This window comes from Fundulus heteroclitus, chromosome 18 (assembly GCF_011125445.2).
Source record: "Fundulus heteroclitus isolate FHET01 chromosome 18, MU-UCD_Fhet_4.1, whole genome shotgun sequence".
Lineage (NCBI taxonomy): Eukaryota > Metazoa > Chordata > Actinopteri > Cyprinodontiformes > Fundulidae > Fundulus > Fundulus heteroclitus.
Window position 1 is genome coordinate 9,295,492 of NC_046378.1, and position 19,664 is coordinate 9,315,155.

Below are 19,664 nucleotides of genomic sequence, written 5' to 3' on the forward strand. Positions count from 1 at the left end.
GTGTCTTAGTTTGAGGATAGGAACCGTAACAGAGCAAGTGCCACTCTCCAGGCCAACTCTGCATATAGCAGCTTTATTAACAAATGTTTACATTCTCATAAATTAGTTCAAAATGCCAGTATGACCCTTGATTCTCTCGTATTGCACTGCCACACCTTAAAGGAGGGGTTATAGATCTTTAAAATTTAACATTTACTCTGAGAAATGAGGGAAGGAAAATCTAAAAGGGGAAATAAAATAAAGGGTCATAACTTTGATTTTAAAAAAAAAAAAAAAAAAAAAAAAAAAACAGCGCAGTCTCAAATCTGGAAGACTGACCGACGTAAAAAATAATTGTATGTGTTTTACAGAAGTATCCACACCTCGTTTTCGCATTTTGTCACATTACAACCACAAGCCTCAGTGTACTTTACGTGACAGACCAACATGTTAAAAGATAAAACAGGGGTAAAAAAAATATGCTTTCTACAAACAAAACTGCCTTCAGGTCAATTATTAAATAGAATCCAACTGTTCTAGAAAGGCCGCCGACGTTTGAGAACATTAGTGACCAACCAGCATCATCAGGACCAAAGAACGTGGTAGAGTCGGGGTCAGGGAGAAAGACGTGGAGACGTTTAAAGCAGGGTTTCGGTTCTAAAGCAACATCCCACGGATGCAGTCACCTGAAGATGGAAAGAGCGTGGCACAGCTCCAGACCTACCAGGACAGGAGTTTTTACTGGACTTCGCGGAAAGAAGAAAGTCACAGTTGTAAAGTTAGCGTGGACAATTGCAATCTCAAATCAGACCAAAATCAAAAGTTGTGGAGGGCAGAAAATGAACGCCGCGCATTATGCCCACAGTAAACCATGGCGGTGGCAGCATCGTGCCGTAGGGATGCTTTTCGTCAGCAGGGACGGGGATCCTGGTCAGATTGGATGGGAGGATCGGTCAGTGAAGATGAAGCGATTTATCCAATCATATGCAAGGATTTTTTATAACGCCCCTCCTTCTGAGATGCATCTCCAATGGAGCGATCCCAGATGGATGTGTGGAGCTCTTTCTCAATTTTTTATTTTTTTTGAAAAGCCGTGTATAATAACCCTTATCAGATAAAATCCCAGTGAAATACATCCAAGTTTGTGGTTGTACGGTGACAAAAACGGGGGGAAAAAGTTTAACTCATAAATATTCCTCCTGCAGAAAGTATCCCTCCTAAATAATAAATGGGAGGCTGGGCGAAGACTTATCTAAAGAGCTCTAAAAGACGATTTTAAATGGAAACATCCAAATGAATCAAAGTCAGCACAGGTGTTAGTTCATGGTTAAGATGTATTGTTCTGAGTTATAGTGAACCACCATTAAAAGTGGTCTTTTTAATCCATTACAATTTTTTTTGTTGTTGTTTTAAAGCAGTTTACCTGGTAATTTGTGCAAATGCTCATTTTAACTCCAGCTGTAAACTGTTGGAGGTTTCTGACCTGAAACTGTACCCCTGCAGGGGAACCATGTAATGTAAGAACTAAGAGACCGAGAGAGAGAGAGAGAGAGGCACTATGGTTGCTAAGCTTTCCATGGAGACGGGGAACCCGATGTCCACAACGTGGAGATGACTGAGGGACAAAAAAAAATGCACAAGTTCTGCTTGTGGTGACCCGGTGGACTGGTGAGTCCACCGAGGTCCGGTTAAGATGCCATGTTAGTTGATCTGAAATACACTATTTTGGCCCAAAAAATAAATAATTGTTCAAAGAAAGGCTTCAATGGAGTCCATGGAGAACGTTCTCTTGAAGTGCGCATCTGTCCGTCACTTGAGTTTATTTAAATGCAAGCCTGGGCGGACGAGCATCTCACGGCGGCGTGGGAAAATGTACCGTCGGCTTCTTCCGGGAAACCGGTGAATACTCAGCAGAGCGGGGCGGCCGGCGATTAAGCCTTCATCAGGGCGCCCACCACGGCGCGCGCGTTGAGGCTGCGCAGGTCGTTGTAGGTCTGCCCCGTGCCCACGAACACGATGGGCTGGCCTGTGATGTAAGTCATGGAGATGGCCGCGCCCACCTGTCGGGGAGTAAGGGGGGGCTGTGAGCTGGCCAGGGTGCAAATCACTTACACGGCGGTACGCTCAGATAGGCTACGGCTCGTTTACCTTGTCGTCAATGGTGTCGAACTTCGTGAGAACAATCCCGTCGATGAGGCGAGGCTTGTCCGACATGGAGTGGTCGGCCAGAGCCTGATTAAACTTCACCTGAGGACACAAGACGGGAGAACGCTGAAGTATTCAGCGGGAATCTGAGCCGGGCAGGTGGAAAAACAAATGCATGAAATCATCTTCAGCTAGAACGGCTGTTTGGAGGACGAAGCGGTGTGGAAGCGGGGGAGGGAGGGGGGGTGTAAGGGATGCATCTGTGTAAACACAGAAACTGGTTTGCACGTAACAGCAGGTCGATGGAGCGGTGCTGCCCTCTGGTGGACGGTTTAACATAGACGTTTATTCAAAAACGAGGAGAAAAAAAAAACAACCAAACAAAAACAGGGAAGATACAGATAAACATCTCTCTGGCTAAGCCCACAGAGGCCTTATTAGGAGCGCTAAAACTACTTACAGGGTTCCCACACCTTGGTGAACATCAAATTCAAGGACTTTCCAGGACCAATTTCTTCAAATTCAAGGACCACACGTGGCGGCATTTACCTACTGTGACTGCTGAATAGGTTATCATATTTTAATACAATGCAAATTCAATAGAAGACTAAACAGCATAGAAGTTGTTGGGTCAGAAGCAATGCAAGAAAGTGGACTTAATTCATAGCCTACATTGATATGATCATATCATAGCCTACATTATCCAACATGGCTATGCCATACTACATTACATATAAGATGTACATTAGTCTACCGTTTCATGGAATTTTATGGAAAAAAGTGCAGCATTGAGATGTTCAGAATTATATCAATTTGTTTCACTTACTTTCATCTTTGACTAAGCTAGTTTTTGACTTTGACTCTGAAAAGTCGCTAAATATAGCGACAAAGTCGCTGAATTGGCAACACTGCGTGAATGTAACCTATTGGACGTATGTAGACCTAAACCGTAGCCTAGCAACTAACAAAGAAGAGCGAACGTACTTTTGCAAATTAAAAGTCTGCGGAATCAACATCATTTTAAACGATTGTGTGGTAGTAAAATAATGACGAGTCGTCATCCGTGTGAACTTTCAACCCCACAAAAAAATTCTAGGACTTTCAAGGACAAGGTGTTTTTTTTTGGCTGTTCTCAAGAACTTTCAAGGGCCTTGAATTTATTTTTTCAGATTCACAAACTTTCAAGGATTTCAAGGACCCGTGGGAACCCTGTACTTAAAACAGGAAACTCTGACTTCATCGGGGGTCTCACCAGCTGGTCCACGGCCTCATTGCCCACCAGAGCCTCTCCGACAAACAGCACCAAATCAGGCATGTTGACGGCGATGAGTTTGGCCAGGGCCGTCATCAGGGGGGCGTTGTCCTGCATTCGCCCGGCCGTGTCCACCAGCACCACGTCGAAAGCCTGGTTCCGAGCTGCGGTTAGGAGGGGAGGGGAGGGGGAGGGGGAGACCCAACATGGACGGTTAGTGTGTGATCAGAACCCCTACGGTACCCTGCAGAAAATGTTCCCTGGTTTCTACGACTTTAATACGTTTTATTGGCATAAATAGGAGGTTGAATACAGATGCACGGCACACTTTACAGGTTGTGTTTATATAAAAAAACTTTTCTAATTTTCCCAGAACTTTACCATCACCCGCCTACTGGTGCTGCTCTGACATCAGATCCCACTATAAACAACTTTGCTATTCTGATGTGACAAACGGGAAAAGTGATGATTTAAGTCCTTTTTGCGAGCCGTTTAAAATAAGATCATCGCGCGGAGGGGACTTCTCTGTTACCGTAGGCGATGGCCTCCATCGCGATCCCGGCGGCATCTTTCCCGTAGCCCTTCTCGTAGAGCTGGATCACGGGGCGGCCTCCGTGCTTCTCTGGCGGGTGCAGGGAGTTCAGGCGGCGCTGGTGGGTGCGGAGCTGCTCCACCGCGCCCGCGCGGAAGGTGTCGCAGGCGGCGATCAGCACGCTGAAACCGTTCTCAATCAGCCAGTAGGAGATCTGGACCGAGACGGGGGAGAAATGTAGCAGAGTAGGGGAGGAAGCAAGAAACGCGCAGGATGGTGAGGTTTGTCATCAGGAGCGACTGTCGTGTCCTAGTAGGAGGTAAGTAAGTTTTAATAAAACTCAGGGAACATTGCCAGTCCCCTCCCAGAAGGCTAAGCCAACAGGAAGCATTTAACTGACCTTTGCCAGGTTGGTAGACTTGCCCACCCCGTTGACACCGCAGAAGGTGACGACGAAGGGCCGGCGCTGGCTCTGAGCCTCCATGACGTCTCTCAGGATGTCCACCCGCCGCTTGGGCTGCAGGATCTGCACCAGGGAGTCCTGCAGGGCCTGCTTCACTGTGGAGGCCACGGCTAGGAACACACAAGATCCTTTTTTAGCGCTTCGTCTTTGGAGCCATTTACAGGGCCGAAGGATCCTAAATCTATTCCGAGTTACAGAAAGAAAAAGAGGTACATTGTCCTACTTATCTGCTACAAAAAAAGCTAACAGATACACAGAAACTGAGTTTGATAAATAGCTGCACCGCTAAATAAAGTTTGTTGCACCACAGAAAGTTAATAAATTGCATAAAATTATTATTCAGCTACACTTTTAATATTCAGGTAATAAAATGCGTCTGATAGGTCTTGCAACTGTGTTTCGGTGTCATGTTTATTATTCCACGCAAAAAAAATAAATAAAATCAGACAGTTTTTGTTTTTTGTTTTTATTAAAAAACAAAAAACAAAAACTGGGGGGGGGGGAGACAGCGCAGCGCGCCGTGGGTGCCACATGCACTTACTGGTGAACGTGCCCATCACTTTGCCCTCCAGTTTCTTGGCAACGGACTCGCACAGCTGGGAGGAAATATCCGCTGCTACGTTCTTTGCTGGCGAATCATGAGGAGAAAAAAAAAAAAAACAGCAACAAATTGACTAAAACGACTTCCCCATCCAGAGCAACTGGCAGAGACAGACGGAGCCGTGCGCTCCTACCGATGAGGTGGTCCTTCATTTTCTCCAGCACTGGCTCCATGTCCTCCCGGGAGAGGCTCTTAGACCCCACCAGACCCTTCAGCATCCCAAACATCCCCCCGAAGCCGCCACTCTTTTTGGGACTGGTGAAGAAAGGACAGGGAAAAAACAAGTTCTGACGGTATGAATCGGAATCGGCTTCACCGACCAAGATAGGCGCGCGATAAGTAAACGCTCTTACCTGGTCTTGCTTGTTTCGCTGACGACCACTTCCTCTTCCTCTTCCTCCTCCATCTCTCCCTCCTCGCTGGACTCGTAGTCCACAGAGAGCAGGTCGCCCTTCATGGAGCTGACCTGCATATCCTAAAAGACAGCCGGGACCCCGGCGTGAGTCGCGCTGCAGGCGGTACAGCGCCGAGAAGAGCCGCTGTGGGGGCCGTCGGGGCCCGGGGGAACTTACTGGGTCGAATCGCCCGTCCGGGTTCCTCTCGCCGTCTCCGGGGGAAGCCTCTCCGTTCTTGTTGCTGTAGTCCAGGTTCTTGGCGCTGCTGCCGCCGTTGTTCCACACACGGTTCTGCTTCTCCTTTGGCTTCTGGGGCTTTGGGGACTTGCTGTAAGCAGGGATTTGAGAAACACCAAAAGAGGAGAGTTAAAAAAAAAAAAAAAAAAAACAACGAGCAGCTCCTCTGCCTCCGGTAGCTGTGCTATCCATCTGAATTACAAATAGGAAATGATCGGCTTCATTACATCGGTTTCTCCGCCGGCCCCATCATGCGCTTGCGGAAGAAATCCTCTCTGTTCTTTTGGATGATCTCCTCAGGAGTCAAGCCTTGGTTGCCGTTGACGACGGCCTTCTGGCCAGAAGGTGGGGTCTTGCCTTGATCCCCTTTGGCGGGCTCAACGGCAGGAGCTAGACAAATAAAACTCAGTTACGCCGAGATAAAACAGACGAGCCCAACGCAAAAAAAAGAAAAGAAAAGAAAAAGCCTTTCTGGGGCACGGCTTACCCTCCTTTTTGGTATGTTTATTCTTTTTGCCTCCCTGTTCCTTCGCCTTATCTCCACCCTTCGTCTCAATCATGGACTTCACAGTTTTCTGGGATTTCTCGGACTTCTCAAAGGACCGCATGGGGGGCGGGCTTCGGGCCTTGCTGCTTTCCTCCGCCTCTCTTTTGTTCCAACGGTGAATTAAAATCAGAATGTCAAAAAAAACATACGTTACCCTCCATTTAGTGCTTGAACATCTGCAATAATTATGCAAAACAACACCTTTGAATGGCAAAAAAAAAAAAAAAAAAAAAAAGAGAGCTCCTAGCAAAAGCGCTGATGCTGAGACACTGCGGAGTCTTTCCGCTTCCTGGAAACTATCATCTCCCAGGACCTAAAGTGGGAGCTGAACATCTACTCCCTCACCAAGAAAGCCCAGCAGAGGATGTACTTCCTGCGGCAGCTGAAAAAATTTAACCTGCCAAGGACAATGATGGTGCAGTTCTACTCCTCCATCATTGAGTCCATCCTCACCTCCTTCATCACCATCTGATACGCTGGTGCCAGCGCCAATGACAAGAGCAGCCTGCAGCGTGTCATCCGGTCTGCAGAGAAGGTGATTGGCTGCAATCTTCCATCTCTCCAGGACCTGTACGCCTCCAGGACTCTGAGGTGTGCAGGGAAGGTTGTGGCTGATCCCTCCCACCACAGTCACCAAATATTTCAGTCACTTCCCTCTGGCAGGAGGCTGCGGTCCATCAGGACCAAAACCTCACGCCACAAGAACAGTTTCTTCCTATCCGCTACCAGCCTTATGAACAAGGCCAAGAGCCGCCCTTGACACTAGACACTGCCTCCCTCCTTCAGTACCTACAAGCTACACCAACGTAGCATCTCCAGACCTTCTGTGCTACATTAACGCACAGTCTACTTTTCTTAGGGGGACATTAGTGAACAAACAGCATCACGAAGAACAGGGAACTAGGGCTGAACGATTTTGGAAAATAATCTAATTGCAATTTGTTTTCTTAATATTGCGATTTAATGCGATTTTTTTTTCCCCAGTTTAATTTATCATGTCTTTTTGAACATATACAAACAACAAATCATTTTGTTTTCTCGCTGTGCAGGTTAGTTGCTAAAAGACCCACAGCGTCTAAACTCAGAGCAGAAATGATTGCGTTCTGCCTACAATATATTTCAACCAAAATTGCAATTTTGACTTTTCTCTGCGTTAACCACAAGCAACAAAAATGGCGTCTAAAAAAAGGCGTTTGTAAACAAGGACTATTTAAAACAAGAACTTTTAATGTTTCTATTAATCAGAATATTGTTCGAGAAAACAGCTTTTAGTTGATTTGGACATCAATCCTTGTAGAAAATAAAGTGCCACCAACAAGCAAGTCTATGTATTAAACTGATTGACCTGTACTTAATGCTATGGATGATTATATAAACTCTAAAACAAGTAATACAATTACATTATCTCACTGCTGCAACTGTCTTCCCTTCCATGTGGAGGCAAACCCACTTTAAACATTTTACCAACACCTAATGGACTAATGTCTAATTCACTAATTGTTACATAGCCAAAAATTGCAGACCTCTGCCATTTGGAAATTGCATTTTTTTAAATCGCGATTATATTGAAAATGCGATTAATTGTTCAGCCCTACAGGGAACCCGGCACAGAGGACACTGTTATATATATATATATATATATATATATATATATATATATATATATATATATATATATATATATATATATATATATATATATATCCTAAGCTTTGGATGCCTCACAGGGCATTTGATGTTCAAACCACAATCTAAGAAGGAAAGGGGGACGATAAGGTCTAAAAAGGATGGTAGAAAAAATCTACCGGCAGCAGAATTACTAGTGCTGCACCCCACAAAGCCAGTCTTCGCAGCAGGGCGGCCAGATTGGACTGACTAGCGTCAAATGCTGAAGTTTGTTGTTAGGAAATTACCAAACAAATAAATAAAAAACTGAAAAATAACCAACAATGGGAACATTTCTGTAAGGCGCTGCACCGCTACCAAGTGTAAAACAGTAGGCACACATCTGTAAAGCAGCGCGTCTCGGTTCCTGTGACACATTTGCTCACACAAACCAATAAACGGACATCTAGCGCCACCGCAACAAAAACAAAGGTTTAACTCTGGCCGATCACCTCAGGAGCTTCTTGAACCTGTCCTCGAAGTCGAAGGAGTTGTTGACATGCTTCAGGGCTCCCTTTTGCTCCAGCTCGTTCTTGTAACGATCCCTGAAGTGAAGCTGGACGTCATCTATGAACTTGTCCACGTAAGTCAGCGTGAGGATCTTTTGAAAACCCACCTGGTGTGGACGGGGGGGGGGGGGGAGAGAAAAGGGGAACACTGATTTACTTATTTGTGGTGAGGGATCTATGGGGGGCGGGCACAGGTCAGCTCCTCTGTCTGCCCTGTTGTGCTTCGTGTTGCTCCGCCAGCTTCACACTTACCACAAATATCAACTCGAACTCGTTGTCCAGTTTATATTTCATACTCAGAGCTTCGTGGGTGAACGAGTTGTTCCCGCCGCGCTCCTGTTAGAACAACACAAGTCAACGTCGACATGTAGCCAGCAACCCCAGTCTTTTAGACGTAATACGTAGGTTCTGCTGGGTTTTATCCGTCCAGAAAACAAAATAAAAAAAAACAACAAAAAACAAACGGAAAACACTATTGTGGCACAATTTGTATCAATTCACTTAGCAAAAGCCAAACGGTGCACGTTTGAAAAGAAAAACAAGTTTGTTTACCAGCCTCGAATGAAGCTAACTGCTAGCCGTAGCTAACCGCTAGCTTAGCATTAGCATTAGCCACCGAAAGCTGACTGACAGTTTAAAGGAAGAAAAAAAAAAACCCAGACGGACGGCAGGGAGGGGAAAAAAAGGTCTATTCTTTGTGTTTGGGCTCACCTGAAGGATCACCGAGCGGATCAGAGCGTTGACCGGCCCCGTGAAAGACTCGGTCACCCCGGCTCCCTGGAAGCACCACAGCACTATCCCCCCTTTGCTGAAGATGGTGAAGAAATCCAACATCTTGTCACCACGTACCTGGGTTTTGATGACAGCAAAGACAGACACTAAGAGATAAACGCAGGGGAAAAAAAGGTCGTCCTGCAATCAAATGATGCTCCCGTAAACCTACAGTAAAACCATCAGATCTTAACAGCTTACAGTTAAACGTCTGAGAAATATCCCACGCGTGGAAAAAAAAAAAAGACCAACACCGGTGGAAAACTGTTTGAGACACGTCAGATGATCACTCCGGAAGTGACGTTTTTTTCCCCGGCGTTGCGTCAAATAGAGTCCCGCCCTCCCGTCTGCCTTTGGCTGGGCTTTTACATGGATTAAAGTTTCTCAATGGGGCTAGGTGGAGCAGTTATTACATAAAGATAAGCTGTTCTACACCGGTCTGGAAACTACTTTGGTTTAGTTTACTTTAACTGACTGAAAAATAAAAGCATAAAATAGAGAAAAATTAAACATTTATAGCTAATCAACAGAGATTAGCTATACATGTTAATAACGGCTTAATGTTAAATAACATTAAATGGGGTAGAAAGAAGTATAAACCTATGTGATCTTACCCCAGTACCTCAAAATCCAAACTTTCCTTGTCACAACATATGTTGATGGATCTGAGCAGTATTCTTGTATTTAACGTTCAGCATTTTCTATAACTTATGGAAAAAATGTTTACAAGCGGTGTTATCTTATTTTTAACACAGGGATACATACATGCATTTGAATGCAAGCACAGCAAAAACAAAACATTGTACAGAAATATATATAGATAGAAACATCTATCTATCTATCTATCTATCTATCTATCTCTCTCTCTCTCTCTCTCTCTCTCTCTCTCTCTCTATATATATATATATATATATATATATATATATATATATATATATATATATATATATATATATATATATATATGTGTGTGTGTGTGTGTGTGTGTGTGTGTGTATGTGTGTGTTTTTGAAACACTTTTATATATTAACAAAACAACCTGGAAGAACTTAACCAATAATTTTGGTAACAATGGAACATTTACATTTTGTTTGTGCAGATTGTTATCAATAATCAGAAATTTCAGAAATCAGAAATTGTTTGCATAAGCAATGAGAAAACAAAACAGGTTAAATCCTGACCTTTTTAAGAAAAAGTGCTTATGCAACAAAACTAGTGATATTATAACTGGTTAATTAAGATACTCTAATAAAGTGGCTCATAGGTATTCTGTTTTTCTAATGACTTAAACTGTTGACACAATCAGTATTTTTGTCAATTTTTATTTTCACAATCAGCAGTTCATATACAACAGGACAATAGCATGCATTTAAAAAAATGTAAATCCAATAAATAGACATTTGAAATCTACAAGCCCATACTGAACATTAACAAATAAATTTAGAAATACAACTCATTGTATGTAAACTCCTCACAACCTCCTCAACTCTTCCGATGTAAAATCCCCTGGTTTGTCCTCCATGTTTAGTAGAAACAAAATAATATATCTGCAATTAATCTGGAAAACATTAACAAAATAGTAATACAAATAAGCTTAAGTCAGACTTTTAAAAATAAAATAAAACAAATATCTAGTCTACTGGGGGTGGGGGTGGGTAGTTGCACCTTTTTCATCCCCAACAACAAGCTGACATATATCGTGTCCTGGCAAAGACTGCATCAGGCCCAAGAAATTCAACTGCTTAGGAAGTTTGAGTATAACTGTTTCTAACTTAGTTGACACTGGATCTGAAAAGCAGGTTTTGTGCTGCAGCATAGAATCTTTCCCAACTACAAGTTTGATGAGTTTATATTTATCCATAATACAACTTTTGTTAGCATTGCCTCTCTGGATACGGCACAGTGAATGAGAAAAAGAACAGTTGGGTGAACCAATTATACTCTAATTAAAAGGATTAGGTTGGTGTTAACATTAACTAACAAAGTAGTTAATGTTAATAGAGTTACAAACCAAGATGCTTGCTTAAAAATAGAAAGTAATTTAAATGACTCATATATTATACCCTCTAAATTAATTTGTAGAGAGACCGTGGACAGTTGCAACAGGGTTGCAATGTGTTATTTGTCTCTGCTCAGAAATAAGCTAGAGAGATGACACTCATACCTCAAATGCTCAGTTGGATGCCCCCCTGCAGGGAAAAAGCAAGCATATTCAACAGCTCCTCCAACATTTATTGGGGAAAAAATGTCTTTAGGGTATGAAAGTATTTATTTTTTTGCCTGAGTTTTTGTTGTCACAGCTTTTTTTAATAAACCTCTATTATTTAAACAAATGATAAGGTTACTTTTAGCTAATATGGTGAGAATTTATCCAGATCTCCTAGTTTAGCTAGTACATGAGGCTTTATCATGCCTGACAGGAATGGGGACGGTTGCAACAACAGACCACATAACACTATTTTTAACATCCTTTCATTTGTGTTTTTCTTAAATATAATGCAGGTCATCGGGTTAGAACAGAGACAGGAGGTGTGTGTGTGTGTGTGTGTGTGTGTGTGTGTGTCTATGTCTTTTTATCAACTGTGTATCTATGTGCTGATGCAATGAATGGTCTTGATATATAAAAACAAATATAATAATAATGAATGCCAGTACCAACAATTGACAAAATAAAAGTTAATTGGCTCATAAATTGTTCCATTCTTCCTATGTCACTGAAAGACTGCTTTATTATAATCTAGGCAAGTACTACTACTACTACTACTACTACTACGAATATTAATAATAATTTATTAACAGTGACATATTGTATATTGTAGGTCTATTTGTTACATGTTGCAACCATCACATAATGATAATGATAATTGATCCACCAGCACAATTACCACTACACTCTGGAAACCCCTGATTTATCCTGAGGCAATGTTTAGCTGAAATCCACAACATGTTCTATAATAAAGACTTGGTATGACACCAAATACCAATTACAGACTGGTCTACATCCGGTTAAATTGTTTCACATGCTTAATCCATAATTAGAATCCATCAGAACTGTCCTTTCTTGCATTCTAATCTTTGAGAAATCTCAATGTAAGCAATGATGGTTGAAGTGTATGGATCTGTTTAACTTTCAAAAGATTTCTCCCGCCAGTCTAACAAGTGTGGAGTTCTACCAAACTTGATGTAATGTCTTTTTGAAAAAGTTTTTTTTGTCTGCCATCATTCCTTTTCCACTAAAGAAGAAAAGAGGCCTTCGTCATGTGCAACAATTCACACGTACTACATTGGATGCTGCTTATTAACTGGTAAGTCAGATTTTCCTTCTGTTTTCATATCACGTCCAAAAATATAATGTCCAGAACTATTTGCAGAGTCAAAATCTTCCTTATTCTTTCTGAACGCATCCATGCCAACATGGAGTTTATATGTCTGAAATGAATATTAAACATTGCAATCTTCTCAGATTTAGTCAGGAATTCCATACATGACACAACCATTTGTCTGACTAAGTGCACCGAGCTCGTTAAGAAAATGTGACTTGTGAATAATTTAAATTCACACCGTGGGAGTTTGAGACGGAGCTTCCTGTAAATGTGATTTACATCTGAAGCTAGAAACGTCCATTTCCTGTCTCCTCCTCTGAGCTCCTGTGAACACGTCTTGAAGGTGGAAGAACATTTAAAAGAGAAAGTATTTCAGACGTTTTTTAAATGTTTTTATTTTGTGTTTGCGATGACTATTCAAACAGGCAAAGATACAGAATGTATTTTTTGTAACTTTTCTTGTGCATTTACTTGGTCTACCTAAAGGTTAACTGCAGTGTCGGTCAAGCATGAAGCTTGAACTGACTTTGCATTTGTGTACGACACATGTTCCGGCCCCTCTTCAAGCAAACAGTAACTTCCTCTTCTTTCGGGGTGATGTCAGTTACTTTGTGCTGCTGTTTGTTCAGCTATCGGATCTCAGAGTAACGTGTGTGCTAGCCAAATGGAGACCTCATGAAGTTGCATCTGGCATTTATTTACTTGAAAGACTTTAAAGAGGAGCCCAGCCGGCATGATGGTATTAACAACATGCATGGTAAGTTAGCGGATTTGATGTTTCTTTCCCATGCTAAGCTTCCCTTATCCTTTTGATTATTTCTTTCCTTGAGACCTTTACAAGTCATGGGTTCTACAAGCTGTTGTCAGAAGGTTCGAATGGACCAACTGTGTTAAACGGCGTGAATTGTAATTCCCAGTTTGTCCTGTTGCAATACTATGGAGGATTTATAAGGAACACTAAGTTCAGTGGAAGAGAAAACTGAAAGTGCAACGGTCTTCACATGGAGAGTAGGAGAGCGCTGTGTGTTTCATTGTTTCATTGGGGTGTTTCATGTTGCAACAAGCTGTTGCATCATTAAACGTCAGTTTTCTGTGCTGGGGTGTATTGGTTTTAAAGCTGGAATTGGGAAAACTCTTTTAGAAGGAGAAATGTATTGAGGTCCTTTTTTAACAGCATGCATACATATGCATATACAAAGCTTATGTAAAAAAAAACTATGAAAAAAACATGACGATGAGGAATAATTTTATTTGTCAACCTCTAATATCATGTCTATGCTGTTCAGTTCAGCAGAAAACGATATAAAACATAACATAGTTGCATAATCCTGGCTGCACAAGTGCGTGCACCCTGACACAATTACTTTGTCACATCACCTGAGGAATTCGGTCAGCAACTCTATCCTCAGCTCTCTCGGATTGTCCACAGCTCCTTTGAGATGACCCCTCTGTTTTTCTGTCAGATTTAGTGCCTGGACTTTGAAACCATTTTGGTGAAGACATTTACATGTACACTTCAAAGATGCCGAAAAAGAAAAAACAAAAACAAATCCTCTTCATCCTTGGCTTTCTAGCAGAAGGACAATATTTAAAACTCCTCACGATGTCTTCCCCCTTGACAACAACCCCAGTTATTTCTGAAGGAAAGTAAACACACAAGATGATGTAGCCACCGCCATGTTTCACTTCACAAAATAAAGTCTGAAATTCTACAGATTATGACAAAAGTAAAAGGAACTACTGATTGCTAATGATACCCACTGAGCGGTTTTTGTGTAAAATTAAGATAAACTGGCTTCCTTTAACTTATTGTGGTGAGACTGAGGTTGCAAGAGGAACTCAATGTACTGCATACTTCTAGCCAGCTGCATAAATGGTGACTTGTGTGAAACCTGCAGACCAACATTTATTTTTTTTTTTCATTATTTGGTGCACAATATGAACTGGTACTCTTTCACGGTTCAGTTGAACACTAAAACACATCAGAGCATGTGCACTGAGGCGGAACACAAGATAGATAATACACAGTAGTGTTGATTGTTTTGATTTTTAAACAATGAAACACTAATTTCGCAAAGTGTAAATACATGCTTGCACGAAAAGCAAAATTCATCCGGCCTGGCACTCTTGCAATATTTACTTTTTTTTCCCACGCATCAAACACATCCACACAAGGGGCTATCATCCAACCTTGTCACTGTGCAATCTCAGCAGATTGATGCATGATGGCAACAAAAGGAACAGAGCAGAAAATCACTACTTACACAAGTCTTTGTTAGATCAGTTAATTAATCAGGGTATCTGATGCTAAAACAATCCTGCACATATCAATACATTTTTATTCTTTTCTGCTGTAGTCCAGATCTGGTAAACAAGAATGTCCGGGCAGGCTCGCAAACTGCATCATCTGGGAAGACAATGAACCAGATGTTTGTTGCAATGGTCGAAACTATCGTTCATGCTATGCTCTCATCACTTCTGTTACTATTGCTTATAATTCACATTCAGTTTCTTATTGCTGTTTTTCGGGATGTTCGTCTGCAGGTGAAGATCAAAGAGATTCGAGTTTTTGTATATTTGCCAAAAACTATGGAGCCTCGAACAGGACTTGACACCATTTTTAGAGGCCCAACAATAAGAGACAGAGCCCAAGACCAGAAAAAAAAAAAAAAAAACGGTCCCAAGACAATCTGTATGCAGCTGAGTGAGAACATATTATTTTGCATTTTACCATCAAAGTGAAGATTTTGATGTAAAGGAGCCTTTTTTTTTTTGCTCCATCCCTTTTTTTGGGGGTTAGGCTTAGGTCCAAGGTATCAATTAGGTTTAGGTTGGGGTTAAGTGTGCAGGTGTAATGGGTAGGTTTAGGGTTGGGTATAACCCTGTACACTTATTAAAAATGTTGTAGTGCTCAGATTAAATACAACGTGGAAGCGAGTGGCTGTCATGTCGTGTTATGTTTTAGCGGGACCAAAATGCAGACAGAAACCTCGGACAGAGATTTTAATAGTGACACAAAACAAACCTACAAACAAGCTCAGACCAAAGAACATCAGGCATGGAAAAAAACAAACAAAGCTACAAGGAGCAGGAAAACAAACAGGGTGGAAGGGAGCATAAGTCAACCAAGAAACCAGCAATGAGAAATTAAAATAGGGTAGTTTATATACAGGGGGAGGAGTGGGGGAAAAAAATCATGACGGGATTAACCAGGTGAGAAATGAGGAACATCTGAGATCAGTGATGGCTAGAGAACAGAGGGGAGGAGAACACTGAGCAGTGGGGAACACAGGGAAGAAAAACAGGAATAGTACAAATAAACACAAAAAGAACTAAGATCCTGATCCAAAAGTGTATGAACTAAAATAACTCCACTAAATAATATAAATAGAAAAACAGAGAAAACCAAAAACAGAAACACCTAAGGGTAATATACCATAAGAGAATAACTAAAGAAGGCACAATATTGGAAACTTAACAACCAAGTAACATTTGAAACTAAACGCACAGAAGAAAGTCAAAACACAAATACCTTGATACGGTCACAGTAGGGTGACTCGAAAACATCACTATGACTTTATTATTGTCTCTTTAGGGACATTTTCCCTTTAGCCAGGTTAAAAAAAGAAAAACCCAAAAAAACCATTAGCAACTATTGCTCTGCAGCAATTACTACCGTTTTACAAGCATGTAAAATGTCAGGTAAAGGGTGTATATACCACCAGGTTTTTTATTTATTTATTTTTTTTGAGTATTTTGCAGCTTAGTGTTACTCAACCAGGAAAAGGAAGATGGCGCCAGTGTCACAGGCGTTTGGCTTGGCTGCTCCTGCTCCTCTGTGTTAGCATCAGTTGTCTTAATTTTTTATTTTTTTATGTTGTCACATTAACTTTATTATGCCATTATGATGCCTTGCTCCTTGAATCTAAGATCCATGCACTTTGCTTAACATCAGAGGGTCTATGGCGAAACAAACTTCTGACAGATGGAAGAGCCACAGACAGTTTTTGCAAAATGTATTTTTTCCTTTTCATCATGGCCGCGAGTAATTACCGGGGGACGGGAAGGAGGAACATGACACTAAACAGAAGGGTCTGTAGGGCTGAGCTTAAGACCGAAATAAAGTGTTGTTTTTGGAAAGCACACGCTCATGGCGGATATCACGGCACTCCTCCTTGACTTGATAAGCTTGTAGTACCAAACAGCGGCTCTGTGGCAGCGACCTGCAGGTGAATTCCCCTCCTGTGTTGTTTTATTGTAACTATTATAACTATTGTTATTGTTAATATATGTTTGAATAAGAAAGATTTTGACCGTCTCCAGTCAGCTCAGAATGCTGCTGCAAGACTTTTAACCAACGCAAGAAGGACACAGCACATTTCCCCAGGTCTCTGACCTCCTATAGCCCCACAACTCTTTACAGAGTCTGAGATCGTCAGGGGGTAGGTTGTTGGTGGTTCCACTGCAACATTTTAAAATAAGACAGGGATAAATCCCAAGTGGCCCCAAGACTGTGGAAGGCATTGTCTCTGCTATGTCTTGATTCTGTTGTTTTTCTTTTTAAGGGGCAGCTGAAGACCTATTTGTTCAAACTGGCTTTTAGTTAGTGTAATGCTGTTCGATGTACACGTGTACATTAAGTACATGTATCTCATGGGTTGCCTCCGGTGTAAACCAGTTTGCCATGTTCCGGATAACTGCGTATTTGTACATGCATGTTACGTCTGTACTGTTTTGTTTGTCTTTTCTTTTATGCTTTTATCTTTTTTATTCTTTTGGGTTTTTATACTCGTTGCAGTAAAGTACTGTGATTTTTGACCTGTGAAATGTGTTATATAAATGAAACTGACTTATTTACTCTCACTCACACATACACACACACACTCCTGCACATGCTTGATTTTATTTTTAATCTAATTTCACTTCGCTTTTTTTTCTTGGGTTAGGGGTAGTGGTAAAATCGAGTTCCCTGTAGAACCATTATGGATAAATCTAAGTAACGAAGTCCTAAATGCATTTCTTGATGCTTGTTTTTTTTTTTAATCTTTTCAGGATGGTTCCAAAAACTGTTTAAATCTCAAAAAACTTTACCAATGCAAAATGAGAAAGGTAAAGCAGCTGAAAAACCAGAGTGTAAATCCTCCTCCTCCGCTGCAACATCAGACGGGACCGCTCTTACTCAACCACAGCCGTCGACACTCGCTCCGAGTTCAGAGCTGAGGTGGAAACGGAAATATGACGTGTTTGTGTGCCACAGCTCTGCCCAGAGGGACATTGAGGAGGCCCAACGACTGGTGTCGTTCCTTGAGACTCCGCCCCGCAGCCTCCGGTGCTTCCTGTGGCACAGGGACTCCTGTCCGGGAGGTGCTATGTTCACAGAGTTTTGTAACGCAGTGGAGAACAGCCACATACGGGCTCTGCTCATCACTCCCAGCTTTGTCCAGGATGACTGGTGCAGTTACATGATGCACCAGGCCCTGGCCGAGGGACCCATGTCCAACAGGATGATACCGCTGCTTCAGGACCTAGCCCACTCCCAGTACCCACAGGAACTCAAGTTCTACTACTACATCGACCTGAGCAGGAATCCTGACCATGGCTTCAGTGTCGTCAACAAGACCGTACAAAGCTGTAAGTAATGAAAAATGAGACGTTTGGCAGCCAGCATACAGTGTCTCGCTAAAGTATTCACAGCCTTTAAACTTTTTCACATTTTCTTGCCTTACTACTACACGCGTTAATGTTCATTGTTGAGATGTTATTTAGATAGGCCAACACAAGGTAGTTAGGAATTATGAAGTAAGAAAAAAAAAACGATACATGCATTTCAGTTTTTTGCAAATAAAAATCTAACGAGCTTTGCTTGGAATTCAATCTCGTTACGTTGATGCCCCTATCTAAAATGCCCTTCAGATTTCATCCTTATTGTGTATGCGAAAGGCGTCAGAGTTTTGTCAGAGGATAATAGTGAAGAAACGTGGTGAAACACATTTTTGGAATAATGAGAGAGAGAGAGAGAGAGAGAGAGAGAGAGAGAGAGAGAGAGAGAGAGAGAGAGAATTAACTTCAATTCTTTCTTTTTTTCACTGTCTAATAGCATCTCTTTTTCAGATCTGGAGAAGTTGATCCAAAATGACAAGAAACTGAGTTGCAGCCTGGGCAGCTCAAGCTGCGGATCAGATGGGGGAGACAAGATGCAAGAAAGCAACTTGATGCTCGTGCAAAGCACCGTGGAGCCTTCTGCTCCACTTGAAGGGATGCAGCACAGAGATTAAAGCATCAGAGTGGTTTGCTGTGACCAAGACTAAAATGTAATTATGGTGCACTAAACACACTGCGGGTGATGACTAAACCCAGGTTACAGATCCCTTTGGTCACGTCCCACACTGCTTTGAAGAACCGTCAAGCCCCTGGGACTATCTTAGTCACGTTGGGTGTGTGCTGAAGATGTCCGCTCTCACCAAAAGCAAGTCCTATTCTTTGTACAGCACTGTGGGTTGTTTTCTCTCTCTCCGTTCTAAACAGATTTTTTGCAAAAGCAACAAAAATCCCCCCGTACTATCAACCTATTCAATTATGACCCCTCTCGAAGCTTGGCCTGAAGTGAGATTAAAGAGAAAAGTTTAGTTTTCATATAGTAAATCATGTATACTTGTATAGCGCTTTATCAAATCCGACGACCCTGAAGCACTTTATACTCAATCAGGTCGTTTCCCCATTTATACACACATTCACAACCTGGAGGTGGTAAGCTATTATGGATCCACAGCTGCCCTGGGACCAGGCTGACAGAAACAAGGCTGCCAGACAATCCTCTGACCACCGACAGAGGATCCGTTTTTTTTTATCAAATAGGTTCTCAGAATTATCTCAATAAAATCTCAGCTCAGACTTTCAGCTTTCATGTGGTATTGATTTTCTGATTGTTGGATGATTTCTGTCTGATTTAACTTTGAATTTTCACTGTGCGTCCTAAATGACCTGTTCTGGGTGCGTCCTGTTTCTGTGGCAACACGACTAGAGCCGTTGTGGAAGTGGACCCAAAAGTCACCAGAAAGCGGGCAAGTTCTTGACAAGTGGGTCTTTAATAAGAAAAAAACAACAACAACAAGGTGGGTCAAAACAACCAGAAGCAATTGGCAAGACTTGGAGGAGTAAACAGATGGGTCTGAGAATGACTGAATGTGAACCAGGGATGAAAATACATCGGAGAGGATTAACAGGACAGGGGTTGGATTACTCCAG

General features: G+C 42.0%; 2 protein-coding genes across 3 annotated transcripts; one reads left to right on the top strand and one right to left on the bottom strand.

The window, feature by feature from the left end:
* Nucleotides 1–46: 46 nt before the first annotated feature.
* Nucleotides 47–9,416, bottom strand: srpra (SRP receptor subunit alpha). Its single transcript, XM_012866826.3, has 15 exons — nt 9,298–9,416; nt 9,037–9,174; nt 8,578–8,661; nt 8,269–8,432; nt 6,092–6,252; nt 5,832–5,994; nt 5,545–5,695; nt 5,326–5,447; nt 5,106–5,227; nt 4,913–4,999; nt 4,309–4,481; nt 3,909–4,122; nt 3,377–3,540; nt 2,128–2,226; nt 47–2,039 (listed from the first exon to the last, which is right to left on the bottom strand). The coding sequence occupies exons 2-15, from the start codon at nt 9,157–9,159 to the stop codon at nt 1,911–1,913; spliced, it is 1,956 nt and encodes a 651-aa protein (XP_012722280.2). The 5' UTR covers nt 9,160–9,174; nt 9,298–9,416; the 3' UTR covers nt 47–1,910.
* A 3,144-nt stretch (nt 9,417–12,560) lies between these two features.
* LOC105929064 (toll-interleukin 1 receptor (TIR) domain containing adaptor protein) lies at nt 12,561–19,293 on the top strand. 2 transcript variants are annotated; one of them, XM_021318809.2, is made up of 3 exons: nt 12,561–13,176; nt 17,472–18,050; nt 18,531–19,293. In XM_021318809.2, the coding sequence occupies exons 1-3, from the start codon at nt 13,095–13,097 to the stop codon at nt 18,692–18,694; spliced, it is 825 nt and encodes a 274-aa protein (XP_021174484.2). In that variant the 5' UTR covers nt 12,561–13,094; the 3' UTR covers nt 18,695–19,293. The 2 variants fall into 2 exon arrangements, with proteins under 2 accessions (XP_021174484.2, XP_012722128.2); XM_012866674.3 differs by lacking the exon at nt 12,561–13,176 and adding an exon at nt 16,144–16,648.
* The last annotated feature ends 371 nt before the right edge of the window (nt 19,294–19,664 follow it).

What these genes read in the sequence shown, in the direction of transcription:
- srpra (XM_012866826.3), bottom strand. Translation starts at nt 9,159, where the DNA reads ATGTTGGATTTCTTCACCATCTTCAGCAAAGGGGGGATAGTGCTGTGG. An exon ending in AGGTTCAAGAAGCTCCTGAG is followed by an intron (nt 6,253 to 8,268) that starts GTGATCGGCCAG and finishes TTGGAACAAAAG; the next exon opens with AGAGGCGGAGGAAAGCAGCA. An exon ending in AGTGATGGGCACGTTCACCA is followed by an intron (nt 4,482 to 4,912) that starts GTAAGTGCATGT and finishes GTGTGTTCCTAG; the next exon opens with CCGTGGCCTCCACAGTGAAG.
- LOC105929064 (XM_021318809.2), top strand. Translation starts at nt 13,095, where the DNA reads ATGAAGTTGCATCTGGCATTTATTTACTTGAAAGACTTTAAAGAGGAG. An exon ending in TGGTATTAACAACATGCATG is followed by an intron (nt 13,177 to 17,471) that starts GTAAGTTAGCGG and finishes TAATCTTTTCAG; the next exon opens with GATGGTTCCAAAAACTGTTT. An exon ending in CAACAAGACCGTACAAAGCT is followed by an intron (nt 18,051 to 18,530) that starts GTAAGTAATGAA and finishes TCTCTTTTTCAG; the next exon opens with ATCTGGAGAAGTTGATCCAA.